The 19,919-nt window shown below is 36.2% G+C and overlaps 1 protein-coding gene and 2 long non-coding RNA genes across 4 annotated transcripts; 2 read left to right on the top strand and 1 right to left on the bottom strand.

Moving 5' to 3' along the window:
• The first annotated feature begins 143 nt into the window (after positions 1-143).
• Positions 144-6,053, top strand: LOC110790007 (protein REVEILLE 5). Of its 2 annotated transcripts, none has more exons than XM_021994749.2 (9): positions 144-524; positions 2,431-2,488; positions 3,516-3,639; positions 3,729-3,884; positions 4,155-4,265; positions 4,798-4,904; positions 5,113-5,172; positions 5,408-5,522; positions 5,610-6,053. In XM_021994749.2, the coding sequence occupies exons 1-8, from the start codon at positions 286-288 to the stop codon at positions 5,513-5,515; spliced, it is 963 nt and encodes a 320-aa protein (XP_021850441.1). In that variant the 5' UTR covers positions 144-285; the 3' UTR covers positions 5,516-5,522; positions 5,610-6,053. The 2 variants fall into 2 exon arrangements, with proteins under 2 accessions (XP_021850441.1, XP_021850430.1); XM_021994738.2 differs by having other exon boundaries at positions 147-524; positions 4,795-4,904.
• Positions 6,054-9,186: 3,133 nt separating this feature from the next.
• Positions 9,187-11,613, bottom strand: LOC130468064 (uncharacterized). The gene is made up of 2 exons (XR_008928423.1): positions 11,145-11,613; positions 9,187-11,065 (listed from the first exon to the last, which is right to left on the bottom strand). It is a non-coding gene; the product is annotated as an uncharacterized lncRNA (long non-coding RNA).
• Positions 11,614-12,651: 1,038 nt separating this feature from the next.
• LOC130468063 (uncharacterized) lies at positions 12,652-17,791 on the top strand. Its single transcript, XR_008928422.1, has 5 exons — positions 12,652-13,032; positions 13,123-13,195; positions 13,371-13,472; positions 15,923-16,118; positions 17,340-17,791. It is a non-coding gene; the product is annotated as an uncharacterized lncRNA (long non-coding RNA).
• The last annotated feature ends 2,128 nt before the right edge of the window (positions 17,792-19,919 follow it).

The following is a 19,919-nucleotide window of genomic DNA, read 5'->3' as shown; positions in this document are numbered from 1 at the left end:
TTTTTTAATTACTACCTATCATTAAATGACAATTTTACCCTCTATCCTTTTTCCCTCCACCACAGACATAAATTTCCCTTTTTAAAAATAAAAACAAAAAAACAAAAATAGAAGCGGTTAATTGCTTAACCGGTTACCCATCTTTCCCTATTTAAACCACAAGAAATTGTTCTTTACTTTAGCTGACTTCTCGTTTTCCAGAAAATTCATCAACATACAACACGAACAATTCAATTATCTTTCAATCAATCGATTTTTCAATTAATTGATTTTGAAGGTTTGCAAATGGTGTCAGTAAATCCAAATCCCCTGCAACCGCAAGGATATAACTTAGAATTTAATTCCGACATGCCTCTTACCGGAGTCAACTCTCTTCCGCCGGTAAATTCGCCGGTTTCCAGTGGTTATGTTGTTCCGGCGACAGAGGATCACTGTAAGAAAGTGAGGAAGCCGTATACAATCACCAAGTCCAGAGAGAACTGGACTGAACAGGAGCACGACAAGTTTCTCGAAGCTCTTCAATTGTGAGTTCTCTTTTTGTCAATTCATTGTATTTGAGTAATTTGGTTATGACTATGCTCTTAATTTTGTTGTTTGAGCTGTGTTCTTAATTACACCATGTTTAATTGTTATAAGTTTTGAATTTATTTTATTGATATTGTAGTTAAATTGGTTAAAATTGCAATCAGGCTAGTTAAACATGGTATTGGTGTTGTTTGTTGTTAAATTGTGATGATAAGTTTTGGTGATTCGGAACAATGAATGAATGAATTGTTATGTGAAAACCTAGAGTTACATGATGTAAAACCTAGACAAGTTGTTATGTGAACTTGGGGATGTATGTAGTCGATATCAACGTCTCGGTGAATTTGGGGTGGTAGTAGATGGCGATTTATGCGGATGTTATTGATCTTTGCCATTCTTTTAGATGAAGAGGAAAAGCTCGAATGTGAGGATCGGATGCTCCTGTAAGAGTTGGTCCTTGATGAATAGGAAGGTGTGAATCGTGTGATGGTGGATGTGGTTGCTTTCATGAAATGAAATCCTTGTTTATACATGTGTGGTTTTATGAAATAAAAATGTAAGCCAAGAACTAGAATCTGGAAAGGCTATTAGTATCTTCACTGTGCTTTTGATGTTTTATATTTGTGGAAGATTGTATGATGAAAATAGATATGTAAATCAAGAACCAGAAAGGCTGTGTTGCATGAGTATCGCTTGGCCTTGTTTTGATATTTGAAGGGTTGGTGGAAGTTAGGACAATGAGTCATCTTACTTTTGGATCTTGCCAACCGAAGTGTAAGAGTTGTAGTTATAATCACAATCTGTTAATGGTCATAGTGTTCAATAAACACTGTATTGCTAAATTGTGGGAGTTCTCAATTCTCATTAGAACTTTAGAGATTTTACTCTTACACATGACCTAGATTTTATGTTTGTTTCTTATCTAGTAATAAGAGTCTTGGTTACGCAATCTTCAGTTCTGTGTGGCAATCTTCCTGTGTTACTTATGGTGGTAGTTGGAGCTGTCACTGTCAAATTTTAGACCATTCGTATGTAGAAGACTGACGTGGGATCTAAAAGGTGGTACTTGGAAGTTGAAATGCTAAAAGGTGGTACTTGGAAGTTGAAATGCTAAATTGGGATTGGGAATTGGACTTGAAGATTGATGGATGGCTTTCTCATTTTTTAAATACGGGAGATCAGTAACATTATTGGGAGCAACTAAGGATTTCAATGTAGCGGATTGATTTTTTCCTTAAACAGTTAACTGTAGATTACTTCAAGAATATTACCCTGTTTTCATTGGTATATAGGCTATGTTGCTCAAACACGGATTTAAGTGTCATGTCCGATACCGTGTGGGAGGATCCGACACTCCGACCAAAATTTTGCAGACATGGCGACACGGTCAATGGAGTGTCCTGACTAGTTCTTTAGACATGGCTATCATATAAATTGTCAGAGAAGCTCCCTCTCCATATTATTTTAGTATGTAAAAAGAAAAAGAGGAGGAGGAGGAGGAGGAGGAGGGCACTAGGTAACCTGTGATACGACTAATTTAGTCACCGATGATGCTTCATCTTCATCTTGGATGCCAAAAATTGGACATTATTGTTCTCTTTTTATGTTCTCCAATCTCAACACTTGATTTCAAATCCTTTGCCGACACGGGTGTTGACACTTCCTCGGACACTTGTAAAGTGTCGGGTCGACACCCGACACCCCGGCCAACCAAGGTGTCGAAGTAACATAGCATATAGGCCTGTTTCTTCATCTTCATCTTGCAGTTGTCTAATGGAGCAGGTTGGAAGCGGGGTCCTTAGGATTTTTTAATTATTTTGCAATTTGTAATTGGCAAGTTATAAGAGTGTTTGTGACAAGTCAATTGAACGTGTCCTAATTTGTTAAATTCTTTTTATGCCTCAGATTCGATCGTGACTGGAAGAAAATCGAAGCATTTATTGGCTCCAAGACTGTTATTCAGGTACCGATTTGAGATCTTCTATTTTCAGATATTCTGATGATGGGTCTGGAACTTGTCAGAAATTATTGCCATGTGCTGTTTGACATCTATGATTAACCTTCTGGACATAAGTTAAGGTTCACAATAAGGTGTTTTAAGTTCAATACGTCTGTGTGTACACAATTGTGGGCTAGTTTAATTTTAGTTTAATAACCGACCTGCGTGGTGGTGGTTATAGGTTGTTTTGTTCTAGAATCTAAGATATATACCTGAGATTAAAGGACCATCTGGCGACTTGCATTACTTTGTATTTTATTCTGTTGTTTCACAGCTCATAATCTGATGTAGGATTAGCGGCTAAGTGAATGATTTGATGAACTCCTGTAGTTGTGTTTACAGTAGCCAATGTGAAGGCCGTATCTGCTATTACCATTTGTATTGAATGGTATCGTTGTGGCACATCTTATGTTTTCTGCAATAATAACTTGACAATACGCTTTGTCTCGGATTTATATATTTAGTTGTACCTACAACCACCATCAGTAGCAAGCTTGTGAGTATCGATGTATCGTGGTCCAATGTAACATATATGACTATTTTATATTCTGCTCTAGTTCTTTATGGGGTGGGAAAAGGATAAATAGTTTTCAGCTTTACTAGTTCTCGATCCACTCTGTAAGTTTGGTGTTCATTTCTCAGCATGCGTGGTTCAACTTTTATTCCCACTCACTCTGAGTTTGAAGATTTGGTTGTTATGGATTATAGATGGTCATCATAAATTCATAATGAATTTTCTTAGTAATGCAAATTGGAACCGTCCTGCTCGTGGACTTTATTTTTTCACTGTTTATGACTAATGATTAAGTAACAACTTGTTAGATTTTGGAGTTGAAAAGCAATAAGCAATTACATTGCTGCTCATTGGAGCAGCTTGGATTGAATTGTCTATGATGTTGGTGAGCCAGTATTACTCTAGCTAATGTGCTTAATCTAGGCCTTCTATTTCTCTGATGTGAGCTGGTGGATCATGAATTTGTGATTCTTGCAGATTCGTAGTCATGCTCAAAAGTACTTTCTTAAGGTTCAGAAGAATGGGTCTAATGAACGTGTGCCGCCTCCTCGACCGAAGAGGAAAGCAGCTCATCCATACCCGCAAAAAGCTTCCAAGATTGGTTGGGATGCCACTTTCTTGCGTCTACTTCTTACTGGTGACCTTATTTGAGAAATTGTAATTCTTATACACCTGAATTTTTTGTTGCAGCTTCAACGACTAGTCAATCTACAGGACAGTATCAGGAGTCACCTGTTTGTGCTTTGGAACCGGGGTATGTTTACCACCATGACCCATCATCAGTACTCACTAATCAAAGTGGCAGTGGTTCAACATCGCCCTGGACCTTTGGTTCTATGAGAAGAGGTAGTTTTCTAGAACCGAACCCCTTGTATAGGAAAAAGAACATAGGGACTAGCTATTTAAGAACACGAGTATCTAGCAAAGAAAATTGGTTGTGACTGGACTTCATTAAGAAATGGACATAATGTAGTAAGAATCTAGGATAGATGAGTATTATTGATCTTGTAAATTATCGTAAATGCTGGCCCGTGTTCTTGTACATCATGAAAAATTAGGATTTTGTTGGAAATTTTACCTGAAATGAAACTGTATTCTGGTGTGTCTTTTCCGCAGATGATGCAGCATTAGCAATGTCGATGACTCCCACTGGTTGTAGCAGCAGCAGCAATGAGAGTGGAAGCACTTGGCCTACAGTTGGTACTATGGACCAGAAACACACTAAAGGTTGGGATTTCACTCATAATGGTCTCTAAGTCACAGGATGTTATTTCTCATATAAAACCTCTAAGCCCTTTCCTAAAGACCCTCTTTCTCTTTCCCTCTCTCTCGAGTCTCGACAGTTGCCCTCATTTTCTTTCTTAGTGGCCACTACTAACTTTTAAAAACTTAAGTACTTTGATGTGTAAGACAGTGACAATGTTGGTGGTCTGGACCATACGGGTTTTATTTTCTTAATAGAAGTAAGATTTATTGGGGTAAAAACTAATTAATGTCGTCATTTTTTTGGGTCTGGTATGGACCAGACTTGGACTCAAATATCTGTTACAAAAAAATGTGGATTGGTTTTAGACTTGGCAAAGTCCAATCTAGTCTATCCAGTTAAACACTTCCCCAACTATGGGTATACCAAGATGATAACGGCTTTTTTTCTTTTTTGAAAATTACCACGATGTTAACTTAGAAACTGGAATCTGCTTACTGTAGGCATAGCCCTGAATTTGTACTAACATGCTGATTTCTTTTCTGCTTGCAGCAGTGCCAGATTTTGCTCAGGTTTACAGTTTCATTGGAAGCGTCTTCGACCCCAATGCGCGTGATCACCTGCAGAGGTTAAAGATGATGGACCCAATTAATGTTGAGACAGTACGTTGCCTTCTCTATAATTATCTGGGAAATCAGACCAAACTGTTGTTTGAATTCTTTGAGCTCTGTGTATTCTTGTTGCTGTTCTTGAAACATCTTGCATGATCCAGATGTGTTGGATAGTTTCAGCATTTCCTCAGAGCTTTTCATATGTCTATGATCCACACTTTCTTGTGTAATTTAATGATGTTTCCTTTGAAATGACCAGGTATTGCTGTTGATGAAAAACCTTTCGGTCAATTTGCTTAGCCCTGAATTTGAGGAATATGTAAGTGTATTTTGTCAAACGTTAGTTACTGTTTATTGTGGTACTGTATCGCCTGTATGGTATTTGAGATATTCAGTTCTGGTGCTGTTGTCAGGCCTGCATTTCACATGAATTATCTAGTATTTGCATGAAACTGATCCTTTACTATTAAGATCTTAAATGACTGTTCTTAAACTTCAGCTGATTTTTTATTGCTTGGTCTGGTCTTGATGTTACGTATATTCTATGGTCGCAGAGGAAGTTATTTTCATCATACGATGTGGAGTCTGGTAAAACCAGGTCATGTAGTCATCTCTTACCAGCTCCAAATAACTCAAAGACTGTGATTCCTGCTGTTTACTAATAAGAAGGTATTCAATCGGTTAACATATTTTTCTTCTCTTTCTTTATTTTCCCTTTCCTTTTTTTCATTATCACTGAGACTATGATATTTACAGGGAAATTAGCTGAATACAAATTTGGCAAACTAGATGTTCCTTATAGTTGTCTTTCTGTGTGTGATGTGCATGTTCTCCGAGAGTTTGGTTAGCAGAGTGGAGCTTTGTGGGGTAACAAAGTGGTATACCTCCTCGTACCTTGCTTCCTGCCTTCTTTACTGGAGTTATGTTCTACTGCAGCCAAGTAGGTTGCTTGAGACATTAGTCTGGGTTTGTAATATAATCTTTGTAGTGTTAAAGATGTCCGAAAGTGTTGGCTTTAAAGTGTTTTTTGATCCTCTACTGATCTTCTTGTAATATCTACTAGTCACAATGTTGATGCTGCTGTTGCTGGGAAGTAGTTTTTTTTGTAACTTTTCGGTATCTGCGAATGAGAACAGTTTGTATATATTGAACCTGAGAATGTTATGAAATTACCAAAACGAAAAAGAAATTGAGAAAGAATGTTGTGTACATAAAGTCCTGTGCTCTTGAGAGTAGCTTTACTAGCTGCATCTACAATTACTTGAATGCGTTTGCAACTTGTTATATCCATATTTGTTTGGGGGAAAGCCTTCTCTGATTGCTCCAAGCTCTTTGCAAAGTTAGACTTGGCAGAGTCTCATTTTTTTCGGCTCGCATGTAACGCGTTCATCATTGTAATGAAAGTTGGTATGGTTTGAGGTCACACGCACATACAATGACGCTTATACAAGTACTCCGCATATGTCATTATCAAGCTCAAATGCAATGTTCACCAAACTACGAGTTAAACTGCAGATACAGGCCCTATTATTTTGGACTTAATTGCAGTTCTATTTAGTTCAGTTCTATTTAGTTCAGTTCTATTCAGTTCAGTTCAGTTCCACTTACAGCTCAACTCATCTTCATTCAGTTCAGTTCAAAAGAACGGCATTGTGTTTATCTTATTCTTTAATGCTCTTATTTATTATTTATAGTGTTAAATATTATTATTAATTACTCCGTATATTGTAATGTTCATCTTCATTTACTATTATTATTATATTATTATTATTATTATTATTATTATTATTATTATTACTATTAGTATTATTGTTACTATTGTTGTATTATTATTTATTATTTGTTGTTTATTATTTATTAGTATTATTATAAATTATTTTATTATTTTATTATTTTTGGATTTTTCATGAAATGACCTTGGGTTTTGCTTAATGCACCAACTACCCCTAAACTTTCCATAACGCACCAAACACTCCTAACGGATGTTAAACCTCTGTTAGTCAGTTAATTAGTTAAAATATATTGCGCTTGATACCTCTTAGGATTGATATAATGCACGAAATACCCTATTTTTTACTTTAATTTTTTCACAAAACTAGCCGTTGTATTTGAATAATATAGGCGTTGCAATTCCTGATTTCTCTTACATATACCTCCCATACCACCCATAACCCATTCCCCCCTTGCACAACAGCAACAACATCCACCACACAACCCTAAATCCTCATCCCCTAACTGCATAAACAGTACACCCCATCCCCCCCCCCTGCACAAACAACAACCAACAACCAGACAACAACAACCAGACAGCAGCAACAACAACAACCAAATAGCAGCAACAACAACAACCACACACCAAACAACAACACTCCCCCCCCCCTCCCACAGACACACATTAAGCACGAGTTCTTCATCCAATACATCATCATCCAATCTATTTTCCTACGTAATAGTTCCAAACAAATGTTGTCCTATTTGTGCAAGTCTACCAATCCCGGGAGCTATGCCTTGGTCACTTGGACTACAGATTCTGGTAATGCGACACCCCTTTTCAAGACTTGTTTTTTCTCCTTTGATGCACAAGTTAGGGGTTTCCTAAGAGGTTGTAGGCCTATCATATGCATTGATGGTGCACATTTGACTGGATACTATAAGGGGATTATTCTCACCGCAGTTGCTATTGATGGAAATAATGAGATTTTTCCATGTGTGTATATCATTGTGAGTACGGATAGTATGGACACATGGTCCTATTTTCTCATAAATTTGAGGGCTTTATTTGTTCAACATGGATGCCAGAGGGATGACTGGACTTTTATTAGTGACAGACTGAGGGTAATTACTCCTCCCTTTTTTGGTTTTTTTGCAAAAAAAATTCAGTTTCCTGATTTAATTCCCTAGTCACTGAAACACAATTGTGTTTTGCAGGGTGTTGAAGCTGCTTTGTATGATGTTTTCCCCAGAGTAGCCAGGAGGGTCTGTGCTCAACATCTGTATATTAACTGCAGACAAACTGGATACAGTGGCACAACCTTCCATGACTTGTTCTGAGTTGCTGCTGATGCATACAATTCGTATGTGTACAACAAATCCATGGAAAAGATTTCCAAAATCATGACATAAGCATTGGGATATCTTGACAAAGTGCTTGAGCATTGGTCTAGACACAAGTTTGATGTTGAGGACACACGTTGTGATCACAACACCCCCAACTTTGTGGGATCCTTCAACGCTTGTACCAAACCCTTTAGGGATTTTCCTATTATGTCACTTCTTGAAGGTGATCCTGTTCATTTTATCCTTATTTAGTGTCACTGGAACTTATTTACTTGGGTTTGTGTTCAAGTGTTCGAGTCGAGTTTGTGTTAAGTGTCCGAGTCGGGTTTGTGTACAAGTGTCCGAGTACGGTTTTGTTTTGCATTCAAGTGTCTGATGTCAGTTGTTCTATTTTAAATGTTAGAAATAAGGTTTTGGTGCATGGCAAAAATAGGGGTCATATTTGATAAAGCTGTTGACATTGGACCCGATCAATTGACACCATATGCTATTAAGGAACTAGAAGAGAGGAGTGCTGACTCAAAGTTCTGTTATGCAACTAATGCCGCGGGGGTGAATTTGGGGTTTTGGATGGTCATGTGAAGTTTCCAATTAGGCTAGTGACAGGCTTAAGTCGTATCACCTAATAAAAAATAACCTAAGGTCCACTAGCTAGGTAGCAAGGGAAGTCAGGATCGAATCCACAGGGAAATAGACGTTCTTTCTACTATCAATTAATTAATCTAGACTATTGTGAACAAAAGTTGGTTGATGGTTTGTATGCTAAGACTACGAACGATAATTAAACAAGAATGAATCAATATGTTAAGGAATCTAGGGTATAGGTTCGCCAACAAATAATAATTCAGGACATTGAACAATCACGATAATCAACAAAGTAATTAATTAGACTAGCATGCTTTCTCAAGTCGATACTAATCATAGACTTAGAATTAACGGGCTCTCGCTACGTATTAACTCCAATTCCACCTATTGACACAAGCCTAAACATCAAATTGCATCTCTCGAATCTTAATTTGATATTGCATAACTACCACAATTAAATCTGCGCAAATCTAATTGTATAGTGGAATAAACCAATCAATAGGAATCAATTACAATGCCAACAATCATAATCATTCAATCATCCCTTCATATTATTCATGGATCCCCAACCCTAGAAATTAAACTACTCAAGCATGTTGACAATAAACAAAGCAATAATCATAATTGAAAGCATTATTAAAGCAAGACAATGAATTGAAATAAGAAATAATACCTATTTGAAGAACAAAGGGAATTGAAAGCTTGAATTTTTATTGAGAATTAAACTAAGTGTTTTTGCATAAATTAGAGAGAAAACTAGGCTAAGGAAAATAATACTAAGGTTCAATACTAGAATATAAAGTGTCTACTAAAAATAAAGGGCTAGTATTTATAGTTTGCCCAAAATACAAGCCAAAAACCGGAAAGAAAAAACGCGAAAAAGCATCAGGGTTGGCGTCACCCGATCGGGCGGCGCTTCGCCCGATAGGGCAAACTGCTCGATAGTCGGCCAGATCGGGCGAAATTTCGCCCGATCGGGCGGTTGCGAAATGCCCAGAACAGCGCCCAGAATGACCGCCCGATCGGGCGCGTGTCGAAACTGCACGATCCTCAATCTTCAAAACGCCATATCTCCTTCGTTATTCGTCGGAATTAGGCGAGTAACCACTTTTTGGAAAGCTATTGAAGTCTAGAATCCAACCCAATTGGAATTACTTCATTTGGAGTTGTAGAACTTGAGTTATGATTATAATAGTGGACTATAGTCATTTTTCTACTTCTTTCGTTATTCGCTTTGCTTCAAAACTCTTCCAACTTAATGTTTGTGCTCTCGAAAGTACATAATCTCTTGTATTGATTCCAATGAGTAGGAAATGCACAAAAATATGCTAATTCCTACAATGATGAACCTGAAACTACAAACACACTACAAGGAGCACATTAGTACTAAAAATCGCTCCGAAGAGCTCATTTGAGATCAAAAAGTACTAAGGGACGGGGGTAAAAACACTACAAAATATGAACATATCAACTAGATGTTGGAGTGTGTGGTTGTGGTAAATGGCAAGGGTGTGATATACCTTGCAAGCATGCTCTTAAGGTCATATACCATCAAAGACTCAAGCCTACTGACTTTGTTTCTCCATACTTCAAAGGGGCAACCTATAAGCTCACATACTCAGAACATATTCACCCCATGCCTGACTCAACACAGTGGCCCACATTTGACCTACCTATGATTCTCCCCCCACTAATGAGAAGAGCAGCTGGCAGACCAGCCAAGCAGAGAAGAATGGGTGCTCATGAGAAGAAAAGGGGGGGAAGAAACACCATTGTGAAGTGTAAGCAAGTTGGCCAGAACTCAAGAACTTGTAAAGGAGGTTCCACTGTAAAACAGAGGAAGGAATCGAAGTTGTTGTTGCTGGTGCTGGTAGGACTGTGCACCGGTCTAGAACCGGGACGGTCCGGACCGGAACCCGAATGGTCCGGATCCAGAATGTCGAATTTTCTGCGTGCGGAGACCGGACCGGAATAATCCCGGTCATGTTCGGTCCGTACCTGGTAATTCCGGTTCGATCCGGGTTTTAGTCCGGTGGATCGGAAAATATTCAACTGCGTATTACAAATTTATTTTTTAGTGAAAAAAACCACTTCAAAAGTAGACTAATGCAAACTTCAAATCCGGAAAATTAAGATGAGTTAATCAATAATCTCACCTTGCACTAAACAATATAGAGATCAAACAATCATATTCCGTACTGAGTATAACAAGATCCAAAATCACAAGTTAAATGAATTCCATTAATACTTCACAACAGTTGTGAAACTTTTTCAAAAAATATAATTTGTAAAAGATCTAGAACACCAAACCAAAGATCTAACCGAGATCCAAAACTTCAAAACCATAATTTCATATTTTCATATTACCTATAACAAGATCAATACTAAAAAAGAGTATAACAAGAACTCAAGAAGCATGATTTATGAAGTTTAAAACTCAAAACTTAATACTTTCTCTCAATTTACCAAACAATTAGCATCAATGCGTGAAGCTTCAAAGAGGGAGTAGAAGTAGATCGACGATCTTATGGGTCTCTGTGAAGGTAGTGACTGGTGGTGGACGGTGGACGCTGGAGAAAGAGAGAGAAAAGAGAAGTAAGATGAATTACTGGGTAAGAGAATAGGGGAGGAGAGAGAAAAGAGGAGTACCTAGGTGATAATGGATGGGTGGCGGCTAACTATTTGTTAGGGTTTTTACTTCTCAAACCTATTTCATATCATTTTTTGTCAAAAATCCGGATTCCGGGTCCAGATCGGATTTTTCCGGTTTTTATCCGGTCCGGTCATAAATCCGGAATCGTAAATTCTTTAGGACCGGTGTCCGGTCCTGAATCCACCAGTCCGGACCGGACCGGATAATTCCGGTTTGGATCCGGACCGTATTCTTGACCCGGTCAAATTCTGCACACCCCTAGCTGTTGGGTCTGCTGGTGCATCAACATTTGGTGCTAGAAAGAGGAAGGGTCCAACATCTACTGCATCGAAAGGGAAGAAGTCCAAAGTTGCATAACTGTCAGTATGCTTAGGTTTTAGTTTAGTATTTCTGTTTTTAATGTTCGTTTTATTTTGGAAACAAGCTTAGGTTGCGGCACATTTTGGCCTTTTTTGTAAAACTACCGACAACTTGATGTTTGGTTTATTTTGGAAACAAACTCTTTCATTTACTCTACGAGTTCAAAGACTTGCATTTTACTGATAAATGAAAATTATGTGCTCGTGCCATTACAACCATCATTGTTTGTCTTCATTACTTCTTAATTACAAACATTAGAAACAAAAACATTACAATTCCTATTTTAATTGTTGCAGCTTGAGATTTTTTCAGCTCTTTCACTATCTTCTTCAGTTTCTTGAGTTCGTCACTAATATTGTTGTTGTCTTCCGATATTCCCTCATACCACATGTTGCTTTGTTGCTCCTGGTGTTGTTGATTTTGTTGTTGAACAATTCCTTTGCACCACATAAAATAGTTAAGGATTACACTTGTAATATAACATCTGTGGATTTTTTATGTCTCGGGGCTTTTTAATGTACATTTTTTTGCATAAATAGGACAACATTTTTTTGGAACTATTATGTAGGAAAATAGATTGGATGATGATGTCAGGGGCTGACCCATAAATTATAAAATAGGGGTCCAAAATTTAATACAACTTTGTTGGACAAAAAATTTAAAAGTTACTCCCTCCGTTTCTTTTTGTTCTTTACGTTTTCCTTTTTGGGTGTCTCAAAATGTTCTTTACATTTCCTTTTATATTAGTATAAGTGCTTTTATATTCTATCAAAATTTGTGTCAAATGATGATTTTAACTAATTAAATTCATTGTGCAAAATGAGATGGAAGAAGGAGAAGGATGCGAAAGAAACAATTTTATACGGAGTACTTGTTGTATTTATTGGGTGTTCAAGGCAAACTACTTAGAATCCTAACACTTATAAAAGCAAGGAGTTAGGATTACTATTCCCATAATAGTGGAATTACCTAAATACCCCCACTTTCCTTCACAAATTTTTTTGTCATTTTGCTTACAGACAGTGTAATTACATTTTTACCCTCTCTTCTTGATGCTGCCACGTGTTCATCACAACCTAGCTGTTTCCTTCTGATCACTTTCACGTCTTCCCTTTCCTTTTTTTCTTTTACTTCTGTTTTTCAGGATTTCTTCACCAATCCTTTCTTTGCCTTTCACTTTTCTCTTTTATTTTTTCTTTTACTTCTGTTTTCCAAGATCTTTCCACCGATCTTCCATGGCGGGATTTTTCACCACCTCTCACGAATGTTTGCTTGTTTGTCACTACACTCCTTCCATATCTCCTTACTTCCAATTCGTCCTCTTTTCTCTGGTAAATTAGGATTTTTTTCGCTTTTAATTGTTGATTTTGGTGAATTAGGGTTGTTTTAATTGATATGGTATTTTTTTTGTACGAGTTTATTAATTTGGTGATGAGATCAAATCATATTGATTTTCTCTTCAACAATTTCGACATTGGATCCTATCTAAGTCATCTCATTCCTTCGACTTGAAAGAAATTTCAGGTATTTATTTCTTATCTTCCCTCAATTTTAGATTTTTTGGAATTTTCTATGTCTATTAAATTTCGATTTTTGGGTTTTTTTGGTGTTTAGATTAGAGTTTACAATTTCGATCATCTTATCCTATCCAAGCTATCTCATTCGTTTGAGTTCAAAGGAATTTCAGGTACTTTTCTTCCTTTCTCCCCTCAATCCCTGAACTATTTTCAAATTTCTAAGCCTGTAAATTTCGAATTTTGGAAGATGCACGAGCTTCAAGATGAACAACATTGAAATCTTTGGAATACAGGAACTATTAGGCCTATTTTTCTTCTTGTAGTAGCTGATAAAGGCATATGCAGGTACTTTCCATCTATGAAGGGGAATTTTAGATCTTTTGGTGCTATTACTTTGGAGAAGTGTAGGCTGATATGACTCAGAAGAAAACTCTATCTATCCCTGAGGTTTATTACGTACTCCCCTCTTTTTTATGGGTCTGAATTTTTAGTTTATTGGTATTTAGATTTTGAATATGTGGATTGTTCTATGTTGAGTTGCTTGAGGCCGGCTATTGTTCTTGATTTTTATTTGATTGTATGATGTGTTGCTGCTATTTGATTTTGTTTTGGTTGTTGGAAGTGTTTAGTGATTTTTTTTTTATTTTGTTTTGTTTTGGAAGTTGTTCATATAGTATCGAATTCGGTTTTGAAGCTTCAGTGGTAGATGAACCTGTCCTCCCTTCCCCACGCTTGTACTTAATTTCATTCCTAGAGGTTTAGGAGGGTACCCAATTTCTTAGTATTGTTGGATAATTGCCAGAATTTTATCTTTCTGGAATTTTGTCTGATAAAGGTATGAATTACGGAGAACATTGATTGGTTGTCTCCTTCATTATTGATGTTTTCGAATTTGAGGGATGTGTTCTGAAGAATTGCTTGAGGCTACTTTTTGTCTTTCATTGTTGTAAGGGTTCAACGATAGTTTAGATATTATTGTTTGTGAGTGTATGGAAGTTGTAGTTACCACATCGAGGTTGTTTCTGAGATTTCAGTGGCAAGTATACCATGAAATATCTATTTTCTTGATTAGTTGTCCCCTGCAATGTAGGAGGTAAGGAATGGACCAGATATATTCAATAATTAGTTTTCAGAATCTTTCAGTAAAGGCAATAATTGATGGGGACTTTTATTTCTCTGGACTTCAGTCATATAAGGTATGACTTATCTAAAACATTGATTTGCGTCCTCGGTAAAATTGGTAGTGATCACACATAAAATGATGCATTCATATTTAGCTAATAACACTACAAAATTATGCATCAATTAGAGACGGATTTTGAGACGGATACAATAAACGTCTCAAACTTGAGACGGGTTACTAAATTTTCGTCTCTAAATTAAAATTGAGATGGAATTTTACATGGAGTTTCAAAAATTCCGTCTCAAATATGTAACGGATTTGGGAGAATTCCGTCTCAAATTTTTTTGAGACGCCCTCTATAGTGACGCCCTATTTTCGTCTCAAATCCGTCTCTAAGCATCATTTTGAGACGGATTTGGACTATATAGAGACGAAATTCCTCGTCTCTATAAAATGATTATTTTGTAGTGTAAGGTATCACATAACTCAACTTTCTCCTATGATAATTTGTGAAACTCACTATCACAAAAAATATTGATGAAGTTGAAGCTGCCGAAATCTGAGAAGGTGGTGTTAATGTATTATGTATTACATGGTATAGTTGCTCTACCACGGTTTTTAATAAACTAGAGCCACTCTAAATTGAAACAGGAAGATATGTTGTAGAATGAATACTTATATACTTCGTTAATACTTAGATATGTTGTAATTTTATTCGTTAATACTTTGTCCTTATTTTAGTATTACTTTCTCTTAGGTTAACTTTATTAAGTGTAGTTGTAAAATGACAAATCCAAAAATTTGCGTAGCCAAAAAGTAATAGATTAGAAATAACTTAACAAAAGTACGAGGAACGTTAGTGTCATTTTCCGAAAGGAGCTTTTGTTTCCCTTAAACTTCATGTCCTCTTCTTTTAATTATTGATTTTGGGTGCTTTAATAAATTTTGTATGTGATTGTGTTGGTGCAGTTCATAATTTAGCAGATTTTTTTATTGAAAATTTTTATGATATTCAGGCAATCATCTACTTTTGGTTGAGTTTTTCTTTATTCAGGTCTGTCATCTATTTTTGATTGACAAAAGTAATTGTTGATTTATATATAGTTTGTTTAATTTACCTCGAGGAGTGAAATATTTGCCTCCTTACATGCATATATTGTTAAATGTGGCTGGATACTACTTAATAGTGCATATTCCGTACGTCTAGATAATTCTCAGTGGTATTAAGATATATGTGGAAGATGGTGGCTATCAAGGAGGTCAAGACTCAAGAGTCTCAAGACGACGGGTATGAAGGAGATTGAGAGTCCTTAAATAAGGTAGCGGATAAGATAGTGGGCATCTTAGGAGCTAGGTTGAGGTGGCCATGGGTGGGGGTTTTGGCGGCTGCTCTCAATGTGGTGCAACCGTGCAACCGCTCAAGCAGCCAAATTTAGAAGGGTCTTCCTTTTAACCCCTCTATTTTGAAATACTTGCCTTGGATAGATTGAGATTTTTTTTAAAAAACAAAAACGGAAAGAAAAAACTTGCCTTCGATGCATTGGCAATATTGGACATCTTGGTTATGCTATTAGTATTATTACATATAAGATAATTACGTACATAATCAATTACAAATTTACAAATAAATGTGTGATTAGCTTCTTCAGTTGCTATGTTGTCTTCTTCTGGTATTAAATTGGGTGATTTAAATTGAGTACAAAAGTTTGGGTGATTTTTATTATTTTATGCGAGTTTTGAGTCAAGTGCTAATTTATGTAATTCCTGGTTGAAGAACGGGGGATGGAAAATGTGAGATAAAGAATCCGACTCAAGAAGATTGCTTATGTAACTGCATGACAAGTGTCTTTCTCAAAGAGAAGGAGAGGGTTAATCAAGAAAGCTCAGGAACTTTCAACTCTATGTGATGTTGTAATTGGCCCTATTGTCTTCTCTTCTATTGGCAAGCTCGTTGAGTTTTCCAATTCAAGGTATTCCATTTTCCTCTATCAATAAACCATTTTTTTTAGGAATAGGATATTGTATTAGTGAGTCCGTGTTCGTGTCTGTTAATCTTGATATAATGCCTTTTTTGTGAATTAATCATGGAAAATGAGAGGGAATATTGAAATCTTGAAAAGTACACCATATAATATGGAAGGATTTGAATTAGGTGAGGTATATATGAGTTGAAGTGCATATGCACTGTGGCTTTTTTTTATTCTAGATATTATTTAGTGTTTAGTTAAAGATTGCAAGATGCTATCTAGGGTTTTAATTTGTTTATGATTTTTGTAGTTTTTTCTTAACAGACTAGCAGAGGTCTGTACTATATTTAAAGGTTCTTCCAGAGTTCATTCTCTCCTATTGTTTCAAGCTTTCGACATGTTTGAGGTCGGGATGCTTCAACTGAGGATTTAATTAACATAAAATTAAATGCTTTTCATAACTTTCATGAATATCTTATTGTTAATTTTGCTAAAACAAAATTGTGTAAGGCAATGTGTTTAGACGGATTAAATAAGAAGTAGGCAGGTCAAGAGGCATCTTAAAATATGTACGCCAATTTTGTATCATACAGTATCATTCTTCATTAAATCTCTTAGAAGTAGAACCACATCCTATATTTCTTATTCCATTTTTTGTCAAATTCCCTCCAATTTATGTATGTACATGTTCAACCGTCTCTCAAAAAAATTGTACATGTTGAACTGGTTAAATCTCTTTTCCACTTTTGATGTGTTGGGGGGTACATGTTGAAAGAGGATGATGGAGCGAGATGGGGAAGTAGAGGAGAGAGGTGGCGAGGACGTGGGGAGGGATGAAGGATAGTGCAATTTCATTATTTAAATTTGTTGCTTTTGGTTGTTAATTATGTTGTAGGTTTGTGCTATGATCGTTGTTTCCATTTTGGTTTGAGTTATGGCAGTTTTGATAATTATTATATACCAAGCGTCTCTTAAACAGTTGTTAGTGAAGGCAAAAGATCCCAAGCCTGATTTTTATTGGAGTTGAAAGTTTGATAAATTGGTATATATCTTTATGATTGAATGTGTTGTGATTGTTTAAATATCTTTTGTTGGTCATTGATTATTGAAGTTCTTACTATTGTTAGCATATTTTGGTCATTCTTGGCTTCTTCTCAATATAATGTGTCCTTGATTATTATTTTTATTATTTTTTAATGCGCATTATTGTGTACCACTACTAAGATTTCCAACATTAACACGGACGTGAAGGAAGGATGGAAAGTCTCAAAACTCCTCCAGGGAAAAGCATTCTCCGCACCAAACATGTTCTTATCAAGCTTGGACAAGATCTCTCTCCGAGTGCAATTTCTTGCAGCTGATGTCGTCGAAGAATGAGTGATTTCATACATCTCCCGTGTTTTGTCCAGCATGCTCAACATGTATATACCTTTTGGCTTGTTAATGTGTTCCCGATTCGTCTGTGACACCTTCATTATGTAGTTCTAAATGGTTTCGTCTTACATATCATGTGCAAAATCTAACATTAACATAGTGTTTCCAACAATTATGGTGCTTTTAAACATTTATCGCATCTCTTCTATTTAGCACGAAACAAATTTTTGTAACTTGGGGATTGTTAGAATCGATGTCCAAAAGTAAGTTCTTCAGCATCATTGATGATTTGTTTGCATTCACCGTAAAGTTATTAACACAACAATTTTTTACGTAAAGCTATTTATATAAGATATTTTTATATCTTGGGGGACCGTGCGTGCTAGCGCACGGGCCAACAACTAGTAAGAATAAAAACGTGTTTAGGAAATCGTTGCGCGTGGTAACCAAACCACTGCCTTGAAAATGAGATTCGGTGTTACCGGGGTGCAAACTTGTATTCAACGATTCGTTCCATAAGGTATGCACAACTCTCAACACACAAAGACATTTTTGGGTGATGAGATAGAGCCACATAAGCTTATGCTCAAAAGATGAATAAGAAGGAAAAAGGTGAGATATGAATAATCATGAACTAAAAGTTATTCATCCAAACCAAGAGAAAACAAGGAGGAGAGGAAGAGATAATATATTGTGTATCACAAACTCAGAAAATGAAGAGTATATATATGATTTGTGGAGGAGACAAAATAACCCAAATAAATCAAAAGACTGAAAGGAATCCAATGTTATTAACCAACCAATTTAACCCATGATAATATAATGAATGGTTAATAACTCACATAACCAAGAGAAATATTGGACCAACTTAATTACCATAATCATAATTATAATTATTCATAAACCATAATTAAAAGGCCGTTATAAAAGAGGAATTCAAAGAGATAATAAAAAACCGAAAAAATCGAAACAATATTTTCAAAACCGGTCAGACCGGTTTTTCAAAACCGATCGAGCGCGAGTGAATTCATAAACATTCATGAATTACGACGACTTCAAAACCGGTCGGGTTTTCAAAACCCGACAAGTATTCGGTGCATTACACAAAGCCTTTCCAACTTCGATTTCAAAACCAGTTGGGTTTTGAAAACCCGACAAGTTTTCGGTGCACTTCACAAGGCCTTTTCAAACCGATTTTCACTTGCACTCGAGGTTTTCCGTACACTTTTCCATTTTTAACTTCCAACAGTATTTGACAAAGAGTAAAATATGTAGATGTAATGTAACTAGGGGTGTCACATCGGATCAACGGATCGGGTTTGGATCGGACTCATCGGATTTGGGTTGAAACAGATTAATTTGGCTAACGGGTCAGATCGGATTGAAAACTTAACGGATCTTATCGGGTCTGATTTTTTTATGCACGGGTTCATATCGGATCGGGTTGTAAACGGGTCAGATTGTAGTCGGGTTGGGTCGGATCGAATCGGATTTGGACATGACGGATTTTTAACGGGTTTAACCGGAGTATAATGAGTTCGGGTTCATACTGGGTCGGATTCATATCGGATCGGATTAACCGAGTAACAAACTAACACAGGTCAGATTGAAACGGATTTAGCCGGATTAAATCAGATTCAGTTTTATATCGGTTTGGGTTATTATCAGATCAGATTATTCGGTAGCGGGTTGGAATCCGAATCAGGGTCCATTTGGTTCCAAATTATATAGTTAATAATATCGATGACTTAATTAGGGGACAAAGACGATAACCAAATTTTAAAAGTAATAAGAATTTAAGATCAATAATATAAGTTATTGAGTATATAGTATATAACTTAGTATACTACCTCCGTTCCTGAAAGTTCTTTACGCCTTGGAATATGTGTCAAAAGTATGAAAACTTTGACCGTAGATTCTCAATATTATATACATGAAAATGTTATCATGTAAGATCTTGTTAGATTGGTCTCGATATGTATTTTCAGAATATTAACTTTTTATAATTTTTTCATATACGGAAATTGATGTCTTAGTGGTTAAATATTGCATTAGATTCTGTGCAAAATAGTGAGCGAAAATAACTTTAGGGAACGGAGGTAGCAATCGACAACGATGAACTAATAACTAATACGGAGTAAAATTTATTACTTCGTATTAACGAAACATTTATTAATTAACTAACAAAGTTATAGTTAACGAGTATAAATTGTAACTAAATAAAAAGTATACGTCCACATGTTATTACTTTAACAAACTAATAATAACTTATGGATTGATGATGATAACCATGAGTCAAAATATTTACAACTTATGATGAAATGGCATATCCATGAGTCAAAATATTTACAACTTATGATTAATTTTACAAGTAAACTCTTAAGTAGTTGAACTAAAGCAGATTCATTTACCCCTTAATCACCTCAATTA

The sequence above is a fragment of the Spinacia oleracea genome, chromosome 2 (assembly GCF_020520425.1).
Source record: "Spinacia oleracea cultivar Varoflay chromosome 2, BTI_SOV_V1, whole genome shotgun sequence".
Taxonomy (NCBI): domain Eukaryota; kingdom Viridiplantae; phylum Streptophyta; class Magnoliopsida; order Caryophyllales; family Amaranthaceae; genus Spinacia; species Spinacia oleracea.
The sequence above is the reverse complement of the archived record's forward strand: the minus strand, read 5'-3'. Positions and strand labels throughout refer to the sequence as shown.

What these genes read in the sequence shown, in the direction of transcription:
- LOC110790007 (XM_021994738.2), top strand. Translation starts at nt 286, where the DNA reads ATGGTGTCAGTAAATCCAAATCCCCTGCAACCGCAAGGATATAACTTA. An exon ending in GCTCCAAGACTGTTATTCAG is followed by an intron (nt 2,489 to 3,515) that starts GTACCGATTTGA and finishes TGATTCTTGCAG; the next exon opens with ATTCGTAGTCATGCTCAAAA. An exon ending in ACCCAATTAATGTTGAGACA is followed by an intron (nt 4,905 to 5,112) that starts GTACGTTGCCTT and finishes TGAAATGACCAG; the next exon opens with GTATTGCTGTTGATGAAAAA.